Source organism: Leucoraja erinacea, chromosome 5 (genome assembly GCF_028641065.1).
Source record: "Leucoraja erinacea ecotype New England chromosome 5, Leri_hhj_1, whole genome shotgun sequence".
NCBI classification, from domain to species: Eukaryota; Metazoa; Chordata; class Chondrichthyes; order Rajiformes; family Rajidae; genus Leucoraja; species Leucoraja erinaceus.
This window is the reverse complement of record NC_073381.1, coordinates 92,330,466-92,348,602: the sequence shown is the minus strand read 5'-3', so window position 1 is coordinate 92,348,602 and position 18,137 is coordinate 92,330,466. Positions and strand designations below refer to the sequence as shown.

The following is an 18,137-nucleotide window of genomic DNA, read 5'->3' as shown; positions in this document are numbered from 1 at the left end:
CATCGTACCTGCCTCTACCACTAACCCCAGCAGCACGTTCCAGGCACCCGCCACCATCTCTGTGTACAAACACTTATAACCATATAACAATTACAGCACAGAAACAGGCCATCTCGGCCCTACAAGTCCATGCCGAACAACTTTTTTTCCCTTAGTCCCACCTGCCTGCACTCATACCATAACCCTCCATCCCCTTCTCACCCATATGCCTATCCAATTTATTTTTAAATGATACCAATGAACCTGCCTCCACCACTTCCACTGGAAGCTCATTCCACACCGCCACCACTCTCTGAGTAAAGAAGTTCCCCCTCATATTACCCCTAAACTTCTGTCCCTTAATTCTGAAGTCATGTCCTCTTATTTGAATCTTCCCTATTCTCAAAGGGAAAAGCTTGTCCACATCAACTCTATCTATCCCTCTCATCATTTTAAAGACCTCTATCAAGTCCCCCCTTAACCTTCTGTGCTCCAGAGAATAAAGCCCTAACTTATTCAACCTTTCTCTGTAACTTAGTTGTTGAAACCCAGGCAACATTCTAGTAAATCTCCTCTGTACTCTCTCTATTTTGTTGACATCCTTCCTATAATTGGGTGACCAAAATTGTACACCATACTCCAGATTTGGTCTCACCAATGCCTTGTACAATTTTAACATTACATCCCAGCTTCTATACTCAATGCTCTGATTTATAAACGCTAGCATACCAAAAGCTTTCTTTCCCACCCTATCTATATGAGATTCCACCTTCAAGGAACTATGCACGGTTATTCCCAGATCCCTCTGTTCAACTGTATTCTTCAATTCCCTACCATTTACCATGTAAATTGCTCTTGCTCCGTGATGCCCTCTAGTCTTTGACATTTCCACCCTGGGGAAAAAACTTCTGGCTGTCTGCCCTGGTTATTCCTGCCATAATTTTATTCACTTCTGTCAGGCATCCCCCTCAGCCTCTGATGTTCCGGAGTACACAATCTAGCTTTGTCCAATCGCTCTCTATGTCCCTAATCTGCCCTCTATCTATCCTAATATACTATACATCATCCCTGCAAATAGTCTTCAGTAACTTGCCTACCACAGACGTTAGGCTGTTCGACGTTAGACACCAGTCTGAAGAAGGATCTCCACCTGAAAGGTCGCCTATTCCTTTTCTCCAGAGATCCGCTGAGTTACTCCAGCTTTTTGTGTCTATCTACACTGGTCTATAGTCTATAGATAGTCATAGAGTGATACAGTGTGGAAACAGGCCCTTCGGCCCAACTTGCCCACGCCGGTCAACATTGTCCCAGCTACACTAGTCCCACTAGCCTGCGCTTGGTCCATATCCCTCCAAACCTGTCCTAGCCATGTTCCTGTCCAACTGTTTCCTAAACATTGAGATAGCCCCAGCCTCAACGACCTCCTCTGGCAGCTTGTTCCGTACACCCATCACCCTTTGTGTGAAAAGGTTCTTGGACGTTTCCCTGCAGCCCTTCATCCAGCCCCGTTGTTGCTGAACACTAACAAGCCACACCAACGCCTCCTCTACCTCAGGAGACTGATGTAATTCAACATGTCTCCAATAACCCTTACATACGTGTAAAGATGTACCGTAGTAAGCACACTGTCGTGTTGCATCAGAGCCTGGTTTGGGAACAGCTCTGCCCAACACCGCAAGAAATTACACAGGGAGTTGTGGATGTAGCCCAGTCCGTCACACACACAGACCAGACTCCCCACCATCGACTCCATCTACACTTCACGCTGCCTCGGGAAAGCAGCCGACACAATCAAAGACTTGTCCCACCCCCGGTCATTCCTTCTTCTCCCCGCTCCCGTCCGGCAGAAGGTACAGAAGCTTGAAAGCGCGCACCACCAGACTCAGGAACAGCTTCTTCCCCTCTGTTATCAGGCTTCTGAACGGCCCTTCCATAAGCTAGGGTACTGTCCGATTCACCTCTACCCCATTGCGGACATTGGACTTTGTCTGTGGAACTGGTGCGCTACAATGCTGAGAACTATATTCATTTCTCTCCACTCCCTCCTCTTCCATTTATATTCTTCTCCTCTAGCTTCACAATTCACACCTCTTCTATACTTAATTCACATCTTTCACCTTTTCATCCAACCATCTGCCAATCAACCCCCCCATCTCCACTTGTATCCACCTATCACTCACCAGGCTTTGTCTTGCCCCATCCTCTCTTCCAATTTTCTCTCCCCCACCACAATCAGTCTGAAGAAGGGTCCTGACCTGGGACATCACCTGTCCATGATCTCCAGAGATGCTGCCTGACCTGCTGAGTTACTCCAGCACTTTGTGCCTTTTTATTCTTGGTGAAAACCAGCATCTGCAGTTCCTTTTGTCCACCGATAACCTGCTGGGTTTGGGATCCACCAGGAGCCCAGAACTGGCCAGATATTTGGCCCAGACATGGACAAGGGAGCAGCGCCCCCAGACGTGATGTGAGAGTGACTGCCCCCGACATCAAGATCGAGCGCGGTCGAGGATACGCAGCGGGTAGAGCTGCTGCCTCACAGCCCCAGGGACACGGGTTCCATCCTGACCTCGGGTGCAGTCTCTGTGTGGAGTTTGCACGTTCTCCCTGTGACCACGTGTGCTCCGGTTTTGCTCCCACGTCCCAAAGACCTGCGGGTTTGTGGGTTATTCGGCCCTCCGTACATTGCGCTCCCCCAGTGTGCAGGGAGTGGATGAGAATGTGGGATAACATTGGGATCATTGTGAATGGGCGGTCGATGGTCTGTGTGGACTCGGTGGGCCAAAGGGCCTGATTCCGAGCTGCATCTTTCAGTCGGGCAATGTGCCGCTCGCTGCCTATGTGTGTTTTGTTTACTGTGCAAGGCCAGGCGTGTTTCTCACTCAGCCTGTCCCCGTCACACACAGGACCCAGTTATCAACCAGTTCCTGCCCACCCTCCTGCTCTGGTCCTTCACTGCCCTGCTGCCGACCATCGTTCGCTACTCCACCATCTTTGTGGGCCACTGGACCAGGTAAGGCCCCTCCCTCAATCTCCTTCCTTTGTTTTATGTATCAAAAATAATTTAAAAAACATTTTTTTACGTACACGATACGAAAAACAAAAAAAAACCCCAAAACTGGCGACATACCCACCACCATATTACAAAGTCACCAAATTATTCAGACACTGAATTCCAAACAACTATGTTACAAATATACTAACAACCACTATACAACTCCGATAAAGGGGAAAGCATCTGCCTCGGGCAAAGCCCACTGGCGCTGTGACTAGCGGATGGCCAGCTTGGCCGGGCCTAGGAGCAACCCAACCAGGACATCTTCGGCCCTGCCCACTCCCTAGATCCCATCACCAGTCCTCCAGTCGCTGACAGCAGACCCGCTCCTCCCTCTACCGTCCCTAGGTGGCGTGGTGGAGCGCCTTGTCCTCCGGACCCTGGCTACAAGGGATGCTCTACTGCTCCCTACATCTCCTTGTGGTCCGCCTTCGCCCCTTCTCCCACCGCCCGGCTCTCTGTAGAAGGGTCCCGACCCGATACATCACCTCCCCATATTCCCCAGAGATGCTCCCCGACCTCCCATTTTGCAGTCTCCAGCATCTCCCACTGACTGCCTGCCCGCGTGGTCAGGTCGACACCCCTGGTCAGGGATGGGATGATCAATGTGTCTCTTCACGGATTTGGCGAACGGGACTGGTTTAATGGCGGCACGGTGGCGCAGCGGTAGAGTTGCTGCCTTACAGGCGCTTACAGCGCCGGAGACCCAGGTTCGATCCCGACTACGGGTGCTGTCTGTACGGAGTTTGCACGTTCTCCCCGTGACCGCGGTTTTCGGTTCTCTGTTTCCCCAAACACTCCAAAGACCTACAGGCTTGTAAGTTAATTGGCTTGGTATAAATGTAAACATTGTCCCCAGTGTGTGTGTGGGATAGTGTTAATGTGCGGGGGGGGGGTCGCTGGCCGGCGAGGACTCGGTGGGCCAAAGGGCCTGTGTCTGTGCTTTGTGTTGCTGTTGGCTTGCTGTCTGACTTTTGACCTCTTTAATTCCTGGCCCTGCACAGGTCAACAGAGAACCGCATCATGATGCACAAAGTCTACACCTTCCTCACCATTATGGTCCTGATCCTGCCTTCACTGGGCCTCACCAGGTACGAGCTCTTTCATCAACCACCGCTAAAAACGACCCCCGCAACACCAACCCATCTAACCTGCGCCAGCGATCATCCAGGCACCATCCAACGAGGGGAGGTCCCAGCTGACTACATTTGTAGCAAGGAACAACAGATGCCGGTTTAAAGTCTGAAGAAGGGTCTCACCTAAACCCTGCCCCCTGTAAAGACTCCATCCCCTACTCCCAATTCCTCCGCCTACCCCGCATCTGCTCCCAGGATGAGACGTTCCACACCAGGGCATCGGAAATGTCCGCGTTCTTCAGGGAACGGGGATTCCCCTCCGCCACCATAGATGAGGCTCGCACCAGGGTCTTATCCATACCCCGCAACACTGCTCTCTCTCCCCATCCCCGCACTCGCAACAAGGGCAGAGTCCCCCTAGTCCTCACCTTTCACCCCACCAGCCGGCAAATACAACACATAATCCTCCGCCATTTCCGCCACCTCCAACGTGACCCCACCACTCGCCACATCTTCCCATCTCCCCCATGTCTGCCTTCCGCAAAGACCACTCCCTCCGCAACTCCCTTGTCAATTCTTCCCTTCCCTCCCGTACCACCCCCTCCCCGGGCACTTTCCGTTGCAACCACAAGAAATGCAACACCTGTCCCTTCACCTCCCCCCTCGACTCCATTCAAGGACCCAAGCAGTCGTTCCAGGTGCGACAAAGGTTCACCTGCATCTCCTCCAACCTCATCTACTGCATCCGCTGCTATAGATGTCAGCTGATTTACATCGGGGAGACTAAGCGTAGGTTGGGCGATCGTTTCGCCGAAAACCTCCGCTCAGTCTGCAATAACCTACCTGAACTCCCGGTGGCTCAGCACTTCAACTCCCCCTCCCATTCCCAATCCGACCTCTCTGTCCTGGGTCTCCTCCATTGCCAGAGTGAGCAACACCGGAAATTGGAGGAACAGCACCTCATATTCCGCCTGGGTTGCCTGCGTCCGGTTGGCATGAACATTGAATTCTCCCAATTTTGCTAGCCCATGCTGTCTCCTCCCCTTCCTTAACCCCCGAGCTGTCTCCTCCCATCCTTCCCCCCCTGCCCTCGGGCTCCTCCTCCTCCCTTTTTCCTTCCTTCTCCCCCCCACCCCCATCAGTCTGAAGAAGGGTTTCGGCCTGAAACGTCGCCTATTTCCTTCGCTCCATAGATGCTGCTGCACCCGCTTAGTTTATCCAGCATTTTTGTGTACCTTCGATCTTCCAGCATCTGCAGTTCCTTCTTGAACACCTAAACCTGGTCTGTTCGAGTTTACTGCCATATGCACAAGTACAGTAAGGTACGGGTACAATGAAAATCTTGCAGTGTTAGCAACACAGGCACACGGACACAGACAACACACAAAACATAAATTTATCATCAGTTCTACAAGATATAGGGACAGTACAGCACAAGAATGTCCTTTGGCCCACAATGCCTGTATCAGACATGATGCCAAAACTAACTCTGATCAGCTTGAATGTGATCCATAGTCCTCCATTCCTTGCATGCCCATCTAAAACCCTCTTAAATCCCACTGTTATATCGGCCTCCACCATCACCTCCACCACCATCTGACTACGGGTGTGGAGTTTGTAAGTTCTAACCTGTTTCCAGCCATATTTCAAAGATGTGCAGATTTGTAGATTAATTGGCCGTGAATCATCCGACCACAACCAGAGAGCAGTGCTGAACTACTATCTACTTCATTGGTGACCCTCGGACCCTCGGACTATCCTTGATCGGACTTTGCTGGCTTTACCTTGCACTAAACGTTATTCCCTTATCATGCATCTGTACACTGTGAATGGTTCAGGTTCAGATTCAGATTCAGATTGTAATCGATGGTTCGATTGCAATCGTATAATGTCTTTCCGCTGACTGGTTAGCACGCAACCAAAGATTTTCACTGTACCTCGGTACATGTGACAATGAACTAAACTGGAATGAGGAGAATGGGGTTGAGAGGGAAAACTAGATCAGCCATGATTGAATGGTGGAGTAGACTCACTGGACTGAATGGCCTAATTCTGCTCCTATTACGATCTTTCACTCTGCTTCCTCAGTCGATCATCTGAATGTTTGTATCAAGTACCATGCCAGGACATAACCACATTGCTCTCTCCACTTATTGCAGTTTGGACGTCTTCTTCCGTTGGCTGTTTGACAAGAAATTTCTGGACAAAGGCAAGATCAGATTCGAGTGAGTAATCTATTGAGGAACATGCACGCCACAGAGCATGGAAACAGGTCCTGCGGCCCAACTTGTCTATGCCCACCAAGATGTCCCATCTAAGACTCAGGAACTGCTTCTTCCCCTCCGTTATCAGGCTTCTGAACGGTCCTTCCACAAGCTAGGGTACTGTCCGATTCACCTCTACCCCATTGCGGACATTGGACTTTGTGGAGCTGGTGCGCTACAATGCTGAGAACTAGATTCTGCATTCTGTATCTTCCCCTTTGCTCTACCTGTTGTACTTGAGTTTGACTATTTATGTATAGTATTATCTGTTCTGTTTAGATAGCTTGCAGCACAAAGTTGTTCCCCGCACCTAGGTACACGTGACAATAATCACCCTAGACCTACGCTAGTTCAGTTTGGCCCATATCCCTCCAAACCTGTCCTATCCATGTCCCTGTCCAAGTGTCTTTTAAATGTTGTTATAGTCCCTGCCTCAACTTCCTCCTCTATCAGCTTGTTCCATACACCCACCCACTCCTGAAACATGACCTCTGGTTCTGCACTCCCCTATCCCGGGTAAAGGGCTTCTGATGGCAGGAATGAAATGAGAGTGTAGCCAGGGTGTTGTGGCTGGCTGATGAAACTTACACCCATTTAATAATCAGCCCTGCTTTTTGTATGTTTTATTTACTACCTCGTGCTGCAAATGTGTTTTAAACGAGCGATGTGGCCTTTGAGGGGAATAGTTTAGTTTAGAGATACAGTGAGGAAACAGGCCCTTCGGCCCACCGAGTCCATGCTGGCCAGCGATCATCCCAGTACACTGGTTCTATGAACCTTTGCATCCTACACACTGGGGACGATTTACCCAAACCAATTAACCTCCAAACCTACGTATCGTTGGAGTGTGGGAGGACAGAAACATAGAAACATAGACAATAGGTGCAGGAGTAGGCCATTCGGCCCTTCGAGCCTGCACCGCCATTCAATATGATCATGGCTGATCATCCAACTCCGTATCCTGTACCTGCCTTCTCTCCATACCCCCTGATCCCTTTAGCCACAGGGGCCACATCTAACTCCCTCTTAAATATAGCCAATGAACTGGCCTCAACTACCTTCTGTGGCAGAGAATTCCACAGATTCACCACTCTCTGTATAAAAAATGTTTTCCTCATCTCGGTCCTAAAAGATTTCCCCCTTATCCTTAAACTGTGACCCCTTGTTCTGGACTTCCCCAACATCGGGAACAATCTTCCTGCATCTAGCCTGTCCAACCCCTTAAGAATTTTGTAAGTTTCTATAAAATCCCCCCTCAATCTTCTAAATTCTAGCATGTACAAGCCGAGCCTATCCAGTCTTTCTTCATATGAAAGTCCTGACATCCCAGGAATCAGTCTGGTGAACCTTCTCTGTGCTCCCTCTATGGTAAGAATGTCCTTCCTCAGATTCCAAAGTTGGACAGGTTTGTGGGCTAAGTTGGCTTAGGTAAAGATTGTAAATTGTCCCCAGTGTGTAGAATAGTGCTCATTGCTGAATTAAAGAAACCAGAGCACCCGGAGAAAAAGCCACACGGTCTGAGAGAGAACATGCAAACTCCACACAGACGGGTGCTGCCTGTACGGTGTTTGAACGTTCTCCCAGTGAGCGCTGCGTGGGTTTCCTCCCACACTCCAAAGATATGCAGGTTTGGCTTTAGTAAAAATGGTAACTTGTCCCCAGTGTGTGTAGGTGGGCCCAAGGGCCTGTTTCCGTACTTATCTCTAAAGTCTAATGTAAAGTCTGAAGACTCTCGCTCCCCACAAAGAGGGTGGAGTGAGTGAGTGAGTGAGTGAGTGCAGGGATTTGATCCCAACGCTCCCTCGTCCCCAGGTGCGTGTTCCTCCCGGACCAGGGCGCCTTCTTTGTCAACTATGTCATTGCCGCTGCCTTCATCGGGAACGCCATGGCTCTGCTGCGTCTGCCCAGTCTCCTCCTCTACACCTTCAGGATGTTGGTGGCCAGGTCTGCGGCTGAGAGGAACCTTGTCAAGCAGGTGGGTGCCTCCCTGCTCTGGCCCACTGTACTCTGCAGCGGGCCGTCCGTTTGTCCCTCTCCCCCTTCCCCTCTACTACCCCCCCGCACCCTCTCATCCCTCTCCACAGACCTCTCCCTCGTTCACCCCTCTCTCCCACCCTCCCCCTCCCACTCCTCCTCTGCTCTGGCCCACTGTACCCCCGCTGCGGGCTGTCCGTTTCTCCCTATCCCCACCCCTCTCCCCCCCCTCCTCCTCCCCCTCCCCCTCCCCCTCCCACGCACCGCTCATCCCTCTCCCATCCTCCCCCCCCCCCCACTCTCCCTTTGTCTCTCCCCCCTCTCCCCCTCCCCCCCCCCTCATTCCCCTTCCACTCATCTGTCCCTCTCTCCCCATCCCCCCCCTCCCCCCCCCCCCCCCCCCCCCCCCCCCCCCCCTCTCCCTCACCCCCCCCTCACTGTTCTGGATCGCTCCGTGCCCCAGACCACTCCCCATGTTTCCTCGCTCCGGGTCACCCCCTCCCCCCTTTGAGGTTAAGGGACCGGCGGCAGCCATTTTGTCACATAGGGTGCTCCAAAAGCCAGGTGACACAGGTAGAGTCGCTGCCTCACGCCGCCAGAGACCCAGGTTCCATCCTGACCTCGGGTGCTGTCTGTGTGTGGAGTTTGTACTTTCCCCCTGTGACCGCGTGGGTTTCCTCCGGGTGCTCCGGTTTCCTCAGATTCAGATTCAAAGATTCAGATTCAGATTCAGATTCAATTTTAATTGTCATTGTCAGTGTACAGTACAGAGACAACGAAATGCATTTAGCATCTCCCTTGAAGAGCGACATAGCAAACGATTTGAATAAAAAATAAATAATAAGTGTCCGGGGGGGGGGGGGGGGGGATTGGCAGTCACCGAGGTACGTTGTTTAGTAGAGTGACAGCCGCCGGAAAGAAGCTGTTCCTGGACCTGCTGGTTCGGCAACGGAGAGACCTGTAGCGCCTCCCGGATGGTAGGAGGGTAAACAGTCCATGGTTGGACTGTTTACTCCCACATCCCAAACACGTGCGGGTTTGCAGGTTTATTGGCTTCTGTAAATTGTCTCTTAGTGTGTAGGGAGTGGATGAGAACGTGGGATAACATAGAACTAGTGAACGGGTGATCGATGGTTGATGTGGAGAGGAGGGAGGGAGGGTGTCAGGGGTTATTGGGCGAAGGCAGGAGAATGGGGTTAGGAGGGAGAGATAGATCAGCCATGATTGAATGGTGGAGAAGACTTGATGGGCTGAATGGCCTAATTCTGCTCCTATCCCTTATGACCTGGTGGGCTGAAGGGCCAGTATCTCTAAAAGTAAACTATATAAACATTAAAAGATGCAATGTGATGTTAAAACGATGCATAGCGGTAGAAATATCTTTCAGATTTCGACCCAAAATGCCACCTGTTCCTTTGCTCCAGAGATGCTGCCTAACCCACTGAGTTACTCCACAATTTTGTGTCTATCTTTGGTATAAGGCAGCATCTGCAGTTCCTTCCTGAGCTGCTCAAGGCAGGTATTCTAGCAACAAATAAAAGACACTTGGGCAGGTTCGTGGGTAGGATAGGTTTAGAGGGATATGGGGGCAAACGTGGGCAGGTAGGACTAGTGTAGATGGGGCATCTTGGTCCTGTGCCCACAAGTTGGGCTGAGGGGTCCGTTTCTGTACGACTCTAGAACAAAGCTTTTCACTGTAGCTGATGACAATTAACAAAGAAACCAAAACCTAACCGGTCATATTTTAGTTTTACACTGCCTGTGGTTTCCAGTCGTGGGGGCGTCTAGAATAAAAGAGAGCAGTCCTGAACTAGGGCGGTCATGGTGGCGCAGCGGTAGAGTTGCTGCCTTACAGTCAATACAGCACCGGAGACCCGGGTTCGATCCCGACTACGGGTGCTGTCTGTATGGAGTCTGTACGTTCTCCCCGTGATCTGCGTGGGTTTTCTCCAAGATCTTCGGTTTCCTCCCACACTCCAAAGACGTACAGGCCCGTAGGTTAACTGCCTTGGTAAATGTAAAAATTGTCCCTAGTGGGTGCTAACGTGCGGGGACCGCTGGTCAGAGCGGACCCGGTGGGCCGAAGGGCCTGTTGTATCCATGCTGTATCTCTAAAATTAAAAAAACTACTATCTCCTTCATTGGAAACCCTCGGACTATCCTTGATCGGACTTTGCTGGCTTTACCTTGTACTAAACGTTATTCCCTTATCATGTATCTATACACTTGGTATTTATGTATGTGTCTTTCTGCTGACTGGCTAGCACACAACAAGAGCTTTTCACTGTACCTCGTGTCTGAAAACTAAACAATATCTTCTGGTCTTCCGTTGCTAATGAGGTTTCCTCTTCTTGCAGCGCGAGGCATATCCGTTTGAGTTTGGACTGAACTATGCGTGGCTACTGTGCATCTTCACAGTGGTGACAGCCTACAGCATCACCTGCCCCATCATTGTTCCTTTTGGTAAGTCCCCACACGCACACGCGCGCACACGCACACGCACACACGCACACACACACACACACGCACACACTTGCACGCTTCTCACTGTCTCTAGACACACGCGCCAACAATAAACATAAACCTAAATCATCTCCCGACCGGCAGAAGGTACAGAAGCTTGAAAGCGCACACCACCAGACTCAGGAACAGCTTCTTCCCCTCTGTTATCAGGCTTCTGAACGGCCCTTCCATTAGCTAGGGCACTGTCCAATTCACCTCTACCCCATTGCGGACATTGGACTTTGTCTGTGGAACTGCTGCGCTACAATGCTGAGAACTGTATTCTGCACTCTGTGTCTTCCCCTTTGTACTTGAGTTTGACTCGATTGCATTTACGTATAGTATTATCTGATCTGATTGGATAGCATATAGAATAAAGCTTTTCACTGTATAAAGACAGTGTAGGTGGAACGGCAGGTCAGGCAGCATCTCTGGAAGACATGGGCAGAAGATGTATCGGATCTGCACCTGCATTTCCTTGCCTATTTTTCACAGTTTCTCAGTACATGTGACATTAATAAACCTAAACCAGTGTGCTTGCATGCACGCGTGCATGAGGTGCGTGACCAAGAGCATATGTGTTTGTGCGTGTCCAACAGCGAGTGTGCGTGTGTGTGTCTAAGAGAATGTGTGTGTGTGTGTGTCTAACAGTGTGTGTGCGTGTGTGTCTAAGAGCGTGTGCCTAAGAGCATGTGTGTCTAACAGTGAGTGTGTGCATGTGTGTCTAAGTGTGTGCGCATGTGTGTCTAAGAGCATGTGTGTGCACGAGTGGGTGTGTGCATGTGTGTCTAGGAGTGGATGTGTGTGTGCATGCATGCGTCTAGGTGCAGGTGTGAGTGTGTTTAGGAGCAAGTGTGTGCGTGTGTGTGTCAAGGAGCGGGTGTGTGTAGGAGCGTGTGTGTGCGCTTGCGCGTGTGCGTGTAGGAGCGTGTGTCTCGGAGCAGGTGTGTATGCGTTTGTGTGTGTGTGCGTTTGTGTGTGTGTGTGCGCGCGTGTGTGTGTGTGTGTGTGTGTCTCTCTAAGACCTAACCTGGGTGTGGTGGGAACGGGTGCCCTTTGGAATCAGTTCTGAGTGCCACTGCTGATCTGCAGTCTTCCCCCCCCCCCCCCCACTGCTGCTCTGTATTAGCTCCACCTCAATCCCCACTGCCCCTCTGTAGAGCTAATACAGAGCACACCAAGTAAAGGTCCAACAAGTTTATTAGCGTATAGTAAAGTTGCACTACATGTAGTCACCACCGTGACAACATCCCAACTAACGACCGGTGGCTACAAACATTAGTCACAATGGTGGCGGCAAGGTAAGACCCGGACTGGATTATGGATCCAGGACGTGTATAACATGTGTGTTAGTATTGGGTGGAGCAGATCTACCCTCCCGACTGCCCCTGGTCTCCGCTCCTCACTCCCACTCCCCTGGCCGTCACTCCTCCCCTCCCGTGTGCCCAGTACTGCTCCTCCACGCTATATTGTCCTGTGCCTGCCCCCAGGTCTGATCTACTTGTTGCTGAGACACATGGTGGACAGGTACAACCTCTACTATGCCTACCTGCCCACACAGCTGAGCCAGAGACTACACACAGCCGCAGTGAAGCAGGCAGCCACCGCCCCCATCATCTGCCTCCTCTGGCTGCTCTTCTTCTCCGTCATCCGAGGAGGTGAGTCCGCCCCTTCCCGGCTCCCGGCACTACACCCCACCCCCCACCCCCACCCCCCACCCCCCCCCAAACCCTCCCCCCAACCCCCCCCCTCCCCCCCCCCCCCACCCACACCCCCACCCCCCACCCCACCCCCTCCCCCTCCCCCCCCACCCCCACCCCCTCCCGGCACTACACCCCCACACCCCCACCCCTACCTGGCTCCCTACACCACCACCCCCTCCCCCTCCACCCCCACCACCCCCACACCTCCACCCCCTCACCACTTTTTTTTCCCTCTCTTCACTCTCTCGCTTTCTTTCATATCCCCGTCTCTCCCTCTCTCTGTCTCCCCCTCTCTCTGTCTCTCTCTCTCTGTCTCTCTCTCTCTCTCTCTCTCTCTCTCTGTCTCTCTCTCTGTGTCTCTCTCTCTGTGTCTCTCTCTCTCTCTCTCTCTCTCTCTCTCTCTCTCTCTCTCTGTCCCTCTCTCTGTGTGTCCCTCTCTCTCTCTGTGTGTCCCTCTCTCTGTGTGTCCCTCTCTCTCTGTCTCCTCTCTCTCTCTCTCTGTGTCTCTCTTTCTCTCTCTCTCTCTCTCTCTCTGTCTCTCTCTCTGTGTCTCTCTCTGTGTCTCTCTCTCTCTCTCTCCGTGTCTCTCTCTCCGTGTCTCTCTCTGTCTCTCTCTGTCTCTCTCTCTGTCTCTCTCTCTGTGTCTCTCTCTCTGTCTCTCTCTGTCTCTCTCTCTGTGTGTCTCTCTCTGTGTCTCTGTCTCTCTCTCCTGCCCACTGTAGGTTTGACAGCTCCGACCTCCATCTTCACGTTTGTGGTGGTGCTCCTCACCATAGTCATCTGCAGCATTTTGGGATGTGCTGAGGACAAATACTTCACCATCGACAAGGTAAGCCATCGGCCTCTGGTGTGGGGTGGCAGGAGGGGAGAGTGTGGGGGGAGAGTGTGGGGGGGGACGGACACCGTGGCCCCCCCAGGGCGAGGGGGTGAGGTGTGGAGGGGACAAAGACCTGGATCTGACCCGTTAGGTGTGGATGCAGCACCGGACATTCTCTGGCCTCTCGCCGCGGCAGAGAGTGTTGGCCGATTGTCCATCAGCGGTTTGCAAAAGTCCACAGACTCTCGGTGGCGGGCACAGTGCTTCTCATCGCCCACCTTGGCTCTCTGTTTGGCCTCTACCCCAGACTCTATCATCAGGCATCTATCTCCAAGGATCCCCACCATTTGAGGCGTCCCCTCTTCTCATGGCCACCGTCGGGCAGGAAGTACAGAAGCCGGAAGTCACACACCCACCAGGATCAGGAACGGCCACTTCCCCACAACCACCTGCTTCTTCAACCCACCTGTACAAGCCTCATTCTAACAGGACACAAGGTGCTGGAGTAACTCAGCAGGTCAGGCAGCATCAGTGGAGAACATGGATGGGTGACGTTCTTCAGAAGGATCTCGATCCCAAATATCACGGTCTCCAGAGATGCTGCCTGACCTGCTGAGTTACTCCAGCACTTTCTCTCCTTTTGTGTACTAACTGGCATCTGCAGTTCCTTGTTTCTACACCCCTAATCATTCCTCGGCAACAGAACACTATGGACCACCTCTTGTTCCAACGTGGACTTGTTTACTGATTGTGCTTTGCACTGCTGTCTTGGTATTTTGCACAATAGTCTTATTTTCACCAAACTGTTGTACGAATGTGGACTTGCTGTTTTTCTTTTCTAATTATGTTTTTGCCCCAAACATCTTGGTTTTTTTTGCCGCTCACTTTTGTGTGGAACGCATGTTTCCGTGTGCGTCTCTGAAGAAGGGTCTCGACCCGAAACGTCACCCATTCATATCTTCTCCCCAGAGATGCTGCCTGTCCCGCTGAGTTACTCCGACATTTTGTGTGTGTTATAGCCTGGGTCCAGGTGCCTATGATACTGCTGCTAGCAAGTTGCTCTATTGACATGGGCCGGGGTGAGGGGGGGGGGGGGGGGGGGGGGGAAGGGTGCTGGGATCAGGATCACACAGTGTTGTACTCGTGAGGTGGGAACAGTGGGAGGGAGAGTCAGGATTGGCAGCCGGTGACCAGTGTCTGCCCTTTTCCTCCACCAGCTACTAAAACTGCTCCCACAATCGACGGAGACGGAACAAACATCACAGGCGTGGCAATCGAGAGTAAGTAATGTGCCCGAGATTACCCAGTGGACACACAAAACACACGACGGCTCAGGATAGGAGCAGGCCCTTCGGCCCACAATGTCCGTGCCCAAACATGACGCCAAGGCCGACTCACTGCTAGCTGTGCATAATCCATATCCCCTCCCCATCTCCATGTGTCATAAGATCACGTCATAAGGAATGGGAGTAGAATTAGGCCATTCGGCCCATCATGTCTACTCCGCCATTCAATCATGGCTGATCTATCCCTCCCTCCCAACCGCATCCTCCTGCCTCCTCCACATAACCCCTGACACCCGTACTAATCAAGAATCTATCAATCCATGTGCCTACTCTAAAGCCTCTTAAACACCACTATTCCCACCACTACCCCGGCCTCTGTGCAAAAGAAAAGTTGCCCCGCACATCTCCTTTCAACTTTGCCCCTCTAACCTTAAACCTATGACCTCCAGCACTTGATATTCCCATCCTGGGGAAAAGGTCTACCCTATCAATGCCCCTCATAATGTTATATACTTCTACCTCTGGCATTCCCAAACATGTGGAAAAAGCCGATCACACGACTTCTATGTTCTCCCACATTCCCCTCCACACCAGGGACACAATTTACAGAGGCCAATTAACCCACAAACCCACATGCCTTCAGAAACCAGAGCACATGGAGGAAACCTAGTCACAGGGAAGCAGTGCAAACTCCACACAAACAGCACCCGGGGTCAGGATGGAAACCGGCTCTCCGGAGCTGTGAGGCAGCAGCTCTACCCGCTGCACCATTGTGCCGCCCTTTAACTTGTTTGATCAGGAAGTGGTGCAGCGGAGAGGGCTTTATTATTGCCATGTATAGCACGGTGCAGTGCAAAGTTTGTTTTGCATGCTATTATTCAAACAGTCAGGTAATACTATACATAAATACAATCAAGTCACAGTCAAGGCAGAGCAAAGGGGAAGATACAGAGTGCAGAATATAGTTCTCAGCATTGTAGCGCACCAGTTCCACAGACAAAATCCAATGTCCGCAATGGGGTAGAGGTGACTCGGACAGTACCCTAGCTTATGGAAGGGGCGTTCAGAAGCCTGATAACAGAGGGGAAGAAGCTGTTCCTGAGTCTGGTGGTGCGTGCTTTCAAGCTTCGAACGGGGAGAAGAAGGAATGACCGGGGTGGGAATAGTTGGAAGCTGAGAATGTCGCAGAGGGAAATCGGAAATATCAAGGGTCTCGCTGATCTCCCGAGGTTCAGAAGGGGGATGAAACTTCCCTGCGTTCTTCATGGGCAAAGCTGCCTGTGAATTCATGTGAGGTGTATAAGATCATGAGAGGAATAGATAGGGTTAATGCAGAGTCTTTTACCCAGAGTAGGGGATTCGAGAGGACATGGGTTTAAGGTGAGGTTGGAAAGATTTAATAGGAACCCGAGGGGCAACTTTTTTTTTTTTACACAAAGGGTGGTAAGCATGTAGAACGAGCTGCCGGACGAGTTAGTTGAGGCAGGTAGGATCGCAATGTTTAAGAAATATTTTGACAGGTACAATGGGATGTCAGGACTTTCATATGAAGAAAGACTGGATAGACTCGGCTTGTACTCGCTAGAGTTTAGAAGATTGAGGGGGGATCTTATAGAAACTTACAAAATTCTTAAGGGGTTGGACAGGCTAGATGCAGGAAGATTGTTCCCGATGTTGGGGAAGTCCAGAACAAGGGGTCACAGTTTAAGGATAAGGGGGAAATCTTTTAGGACCCAGATGAGGAAAACATTTTTCACACAAGAGAGTGGTGAATCTGTGGAATTCTCTGCCACAGAAGGTGGTTGAGGCCAGTTCAGTGGCTATATTTAAGAGGGAGTTAGATGTGGCCCTTGTGGCTAAGGGGATTAGAGGGTATGGAGAGAAGGCAGGGACGGGATACTGAGTTGGATGATCAGCCATGATCATATTGAATGGCGGTGCAGGCTCGAAGGGCCGAATGGCCTACTCCGGCACCTATTGTCTATGTTTCTATGGATGGAACATGTTTAGAGGGATACAAGCCAAAGGCAAGCAGGTTTGAATGGAGCATGAGAGGAATAGATCGGGTAGATGCACAGAGTCTCTTGCCCAGCGTAGGTGAATCGAGGACCAGAGGACATAGGTTCAAGGTGAAGGGGAAAAGATTTATTAGGAATCTGAGAGGTAACTTTTTCACACAAAGGGTGGTGAGTGTGTGGAACAAGCTGCCGGAAGAGGTAGTTGAGGCAGGGACTATAGAAAAGTTTAAGAAACAGTTAGACAGGTACATGGATAGGACAGGTTTGGAGGGATATGGACCAAACGCGGGCAGGTGGGACTAGTGTAGCTGGGTGGTGTGGGCAACTGGGCTGAAGGCCTGTTTCCACACTGTATCACTCTATGACTCTAATTCATGGTGAAGGACAAGACTGACTGCAATATACGCGACCACCATTCACAGATGGAGAATGGCACCATGTACTTTTTGTAGTGACTGACCTTCTGATCTTTGAGCCTTCCCCTCCACCTTCCATCCCATCGCAGATCTTCATCCCGAGCTTCCTGCGGTTATCCAAGCCGGAGAACCCCCTGGATCCACAGAAGCATCCATCGTATGGTGCCATTGGGAACAGCAGCCAGCTCCTGGCAGAGGAAAGTGTGCAGCCTCCAGATGATGTCTCTCCTCCGGACAATGCAGACAGCGATCAGATATATCTGGTGGACGCCGGAGATGGATAGATCTGAGAAACTCTCCTGGATTCACCCCCAACTCTAGCTGCCCACCATGCAATAGTGTTGTTGAAGACCGACGGCCACATTAGACGGCACGCTTACCTCCGACTTATGGCCCTGTCCCACGGTGCGAGTCCACCCACGAATTATCCCGAGTGAAAGAAAAAAATCTAACTCGTGGTTTTCTACGAGATTCCAAGTTTATGTTCACGAGCTTCAACGGGTTCCCACGTGTATGTCCAAGTTTGCCGTTCACTTCTCATTTCAGCGATGTACCACGTTCCTCTCCCGAGTTCCTCTTGAGCCAACAACGACTACTGACGTGTGGAAAAACCATCACATGGTAAAAATGATGTCATGCAGTTTTTTTCCCACAATAAAATACCTCCCATGTTTAAATTTCTTAGGGTTACGGAATCATGGGATATGGGGAGAAAGCAGAAACGGGGTACTGATTGTGGATGATCAGCCATGTTCACTTTGAATGGCAATGCTGGCTCGAAGGGCCGAATGGCCTACTCCTGCACCCATTTGCTATGTGTTTATACCTTTTAAATGTTTTGACATGCGTTTCAGGATTCCAGTATGTCTTTTCCAATATCCCTTTCCCTGTATTTCTCTTGGGCTTTTCCTCTCTTTCCCCAACTCCTATCTCCTCCATCTGCCAGTCCATCTGAGTGTAGACATGAAGTTCTTCATGGCTGTCTATGTGTATGTGTGGACTTTCCATTAAAAGTCATCCATGATCATTATCTCACAATCCTTCAGG

The 18,137-nt window shown here is 51.1% G+C and overlaps 1 protein-coding gene across 3 annotated transcripts in view; it reads left to right on the top strand.

The window, feature by feature from the left end:
• LOC129697567 (CSC1-like protein 1) overlaps window positions 1-18,130 on the top strand; it is a 64,730-nt gene extending 46,600 nt beyond the window's left edge. For all 3 annotated transcript variants that reach the window (XM_055636243.1, XM_055636242.1, XM_055636241.1), the window contains exons 15-23: window positions 2,886-2,992; window positions 4,039-4,125; window positions 6,270-6,335; window positions 8,187-8,349; window positions 10,706-10,811; window positions 12,341-12,508; window positions 13,276-13,382; window positions 14,588-14,650; window positions 17,180-18,130. In XM_055636243.1, the coding sequence (XP_055492218.1) occupies window positions 2,886-2,992; window positions 4,039-4,125; window positions 6,270-6,335; window positions 8,187-8,349; window positions 10,706-10,811; window positions 12,341-12,508; window positions 13,276-13,382; window positions 14,588-14,650; window positions 17,180-17,374 (1,062 nt within the window). In that variant the 3' untranslated portion in view covers window positions 17,375-18,130. The remainder of the gene's footprint in view (window positions 1-2,885; window positions 2,993-4,038; window positions 4,126-6,269; window positions 6,336-8,186; window positions 8,350-10,705; window positions 10,812-12,340; window positions 12,509-13,275; window positions 13,383-14,587; window positions 14,651-17,179) is intronic.
• Window positions 18,131-18,137: the final 7 nt, after the last annotated feature.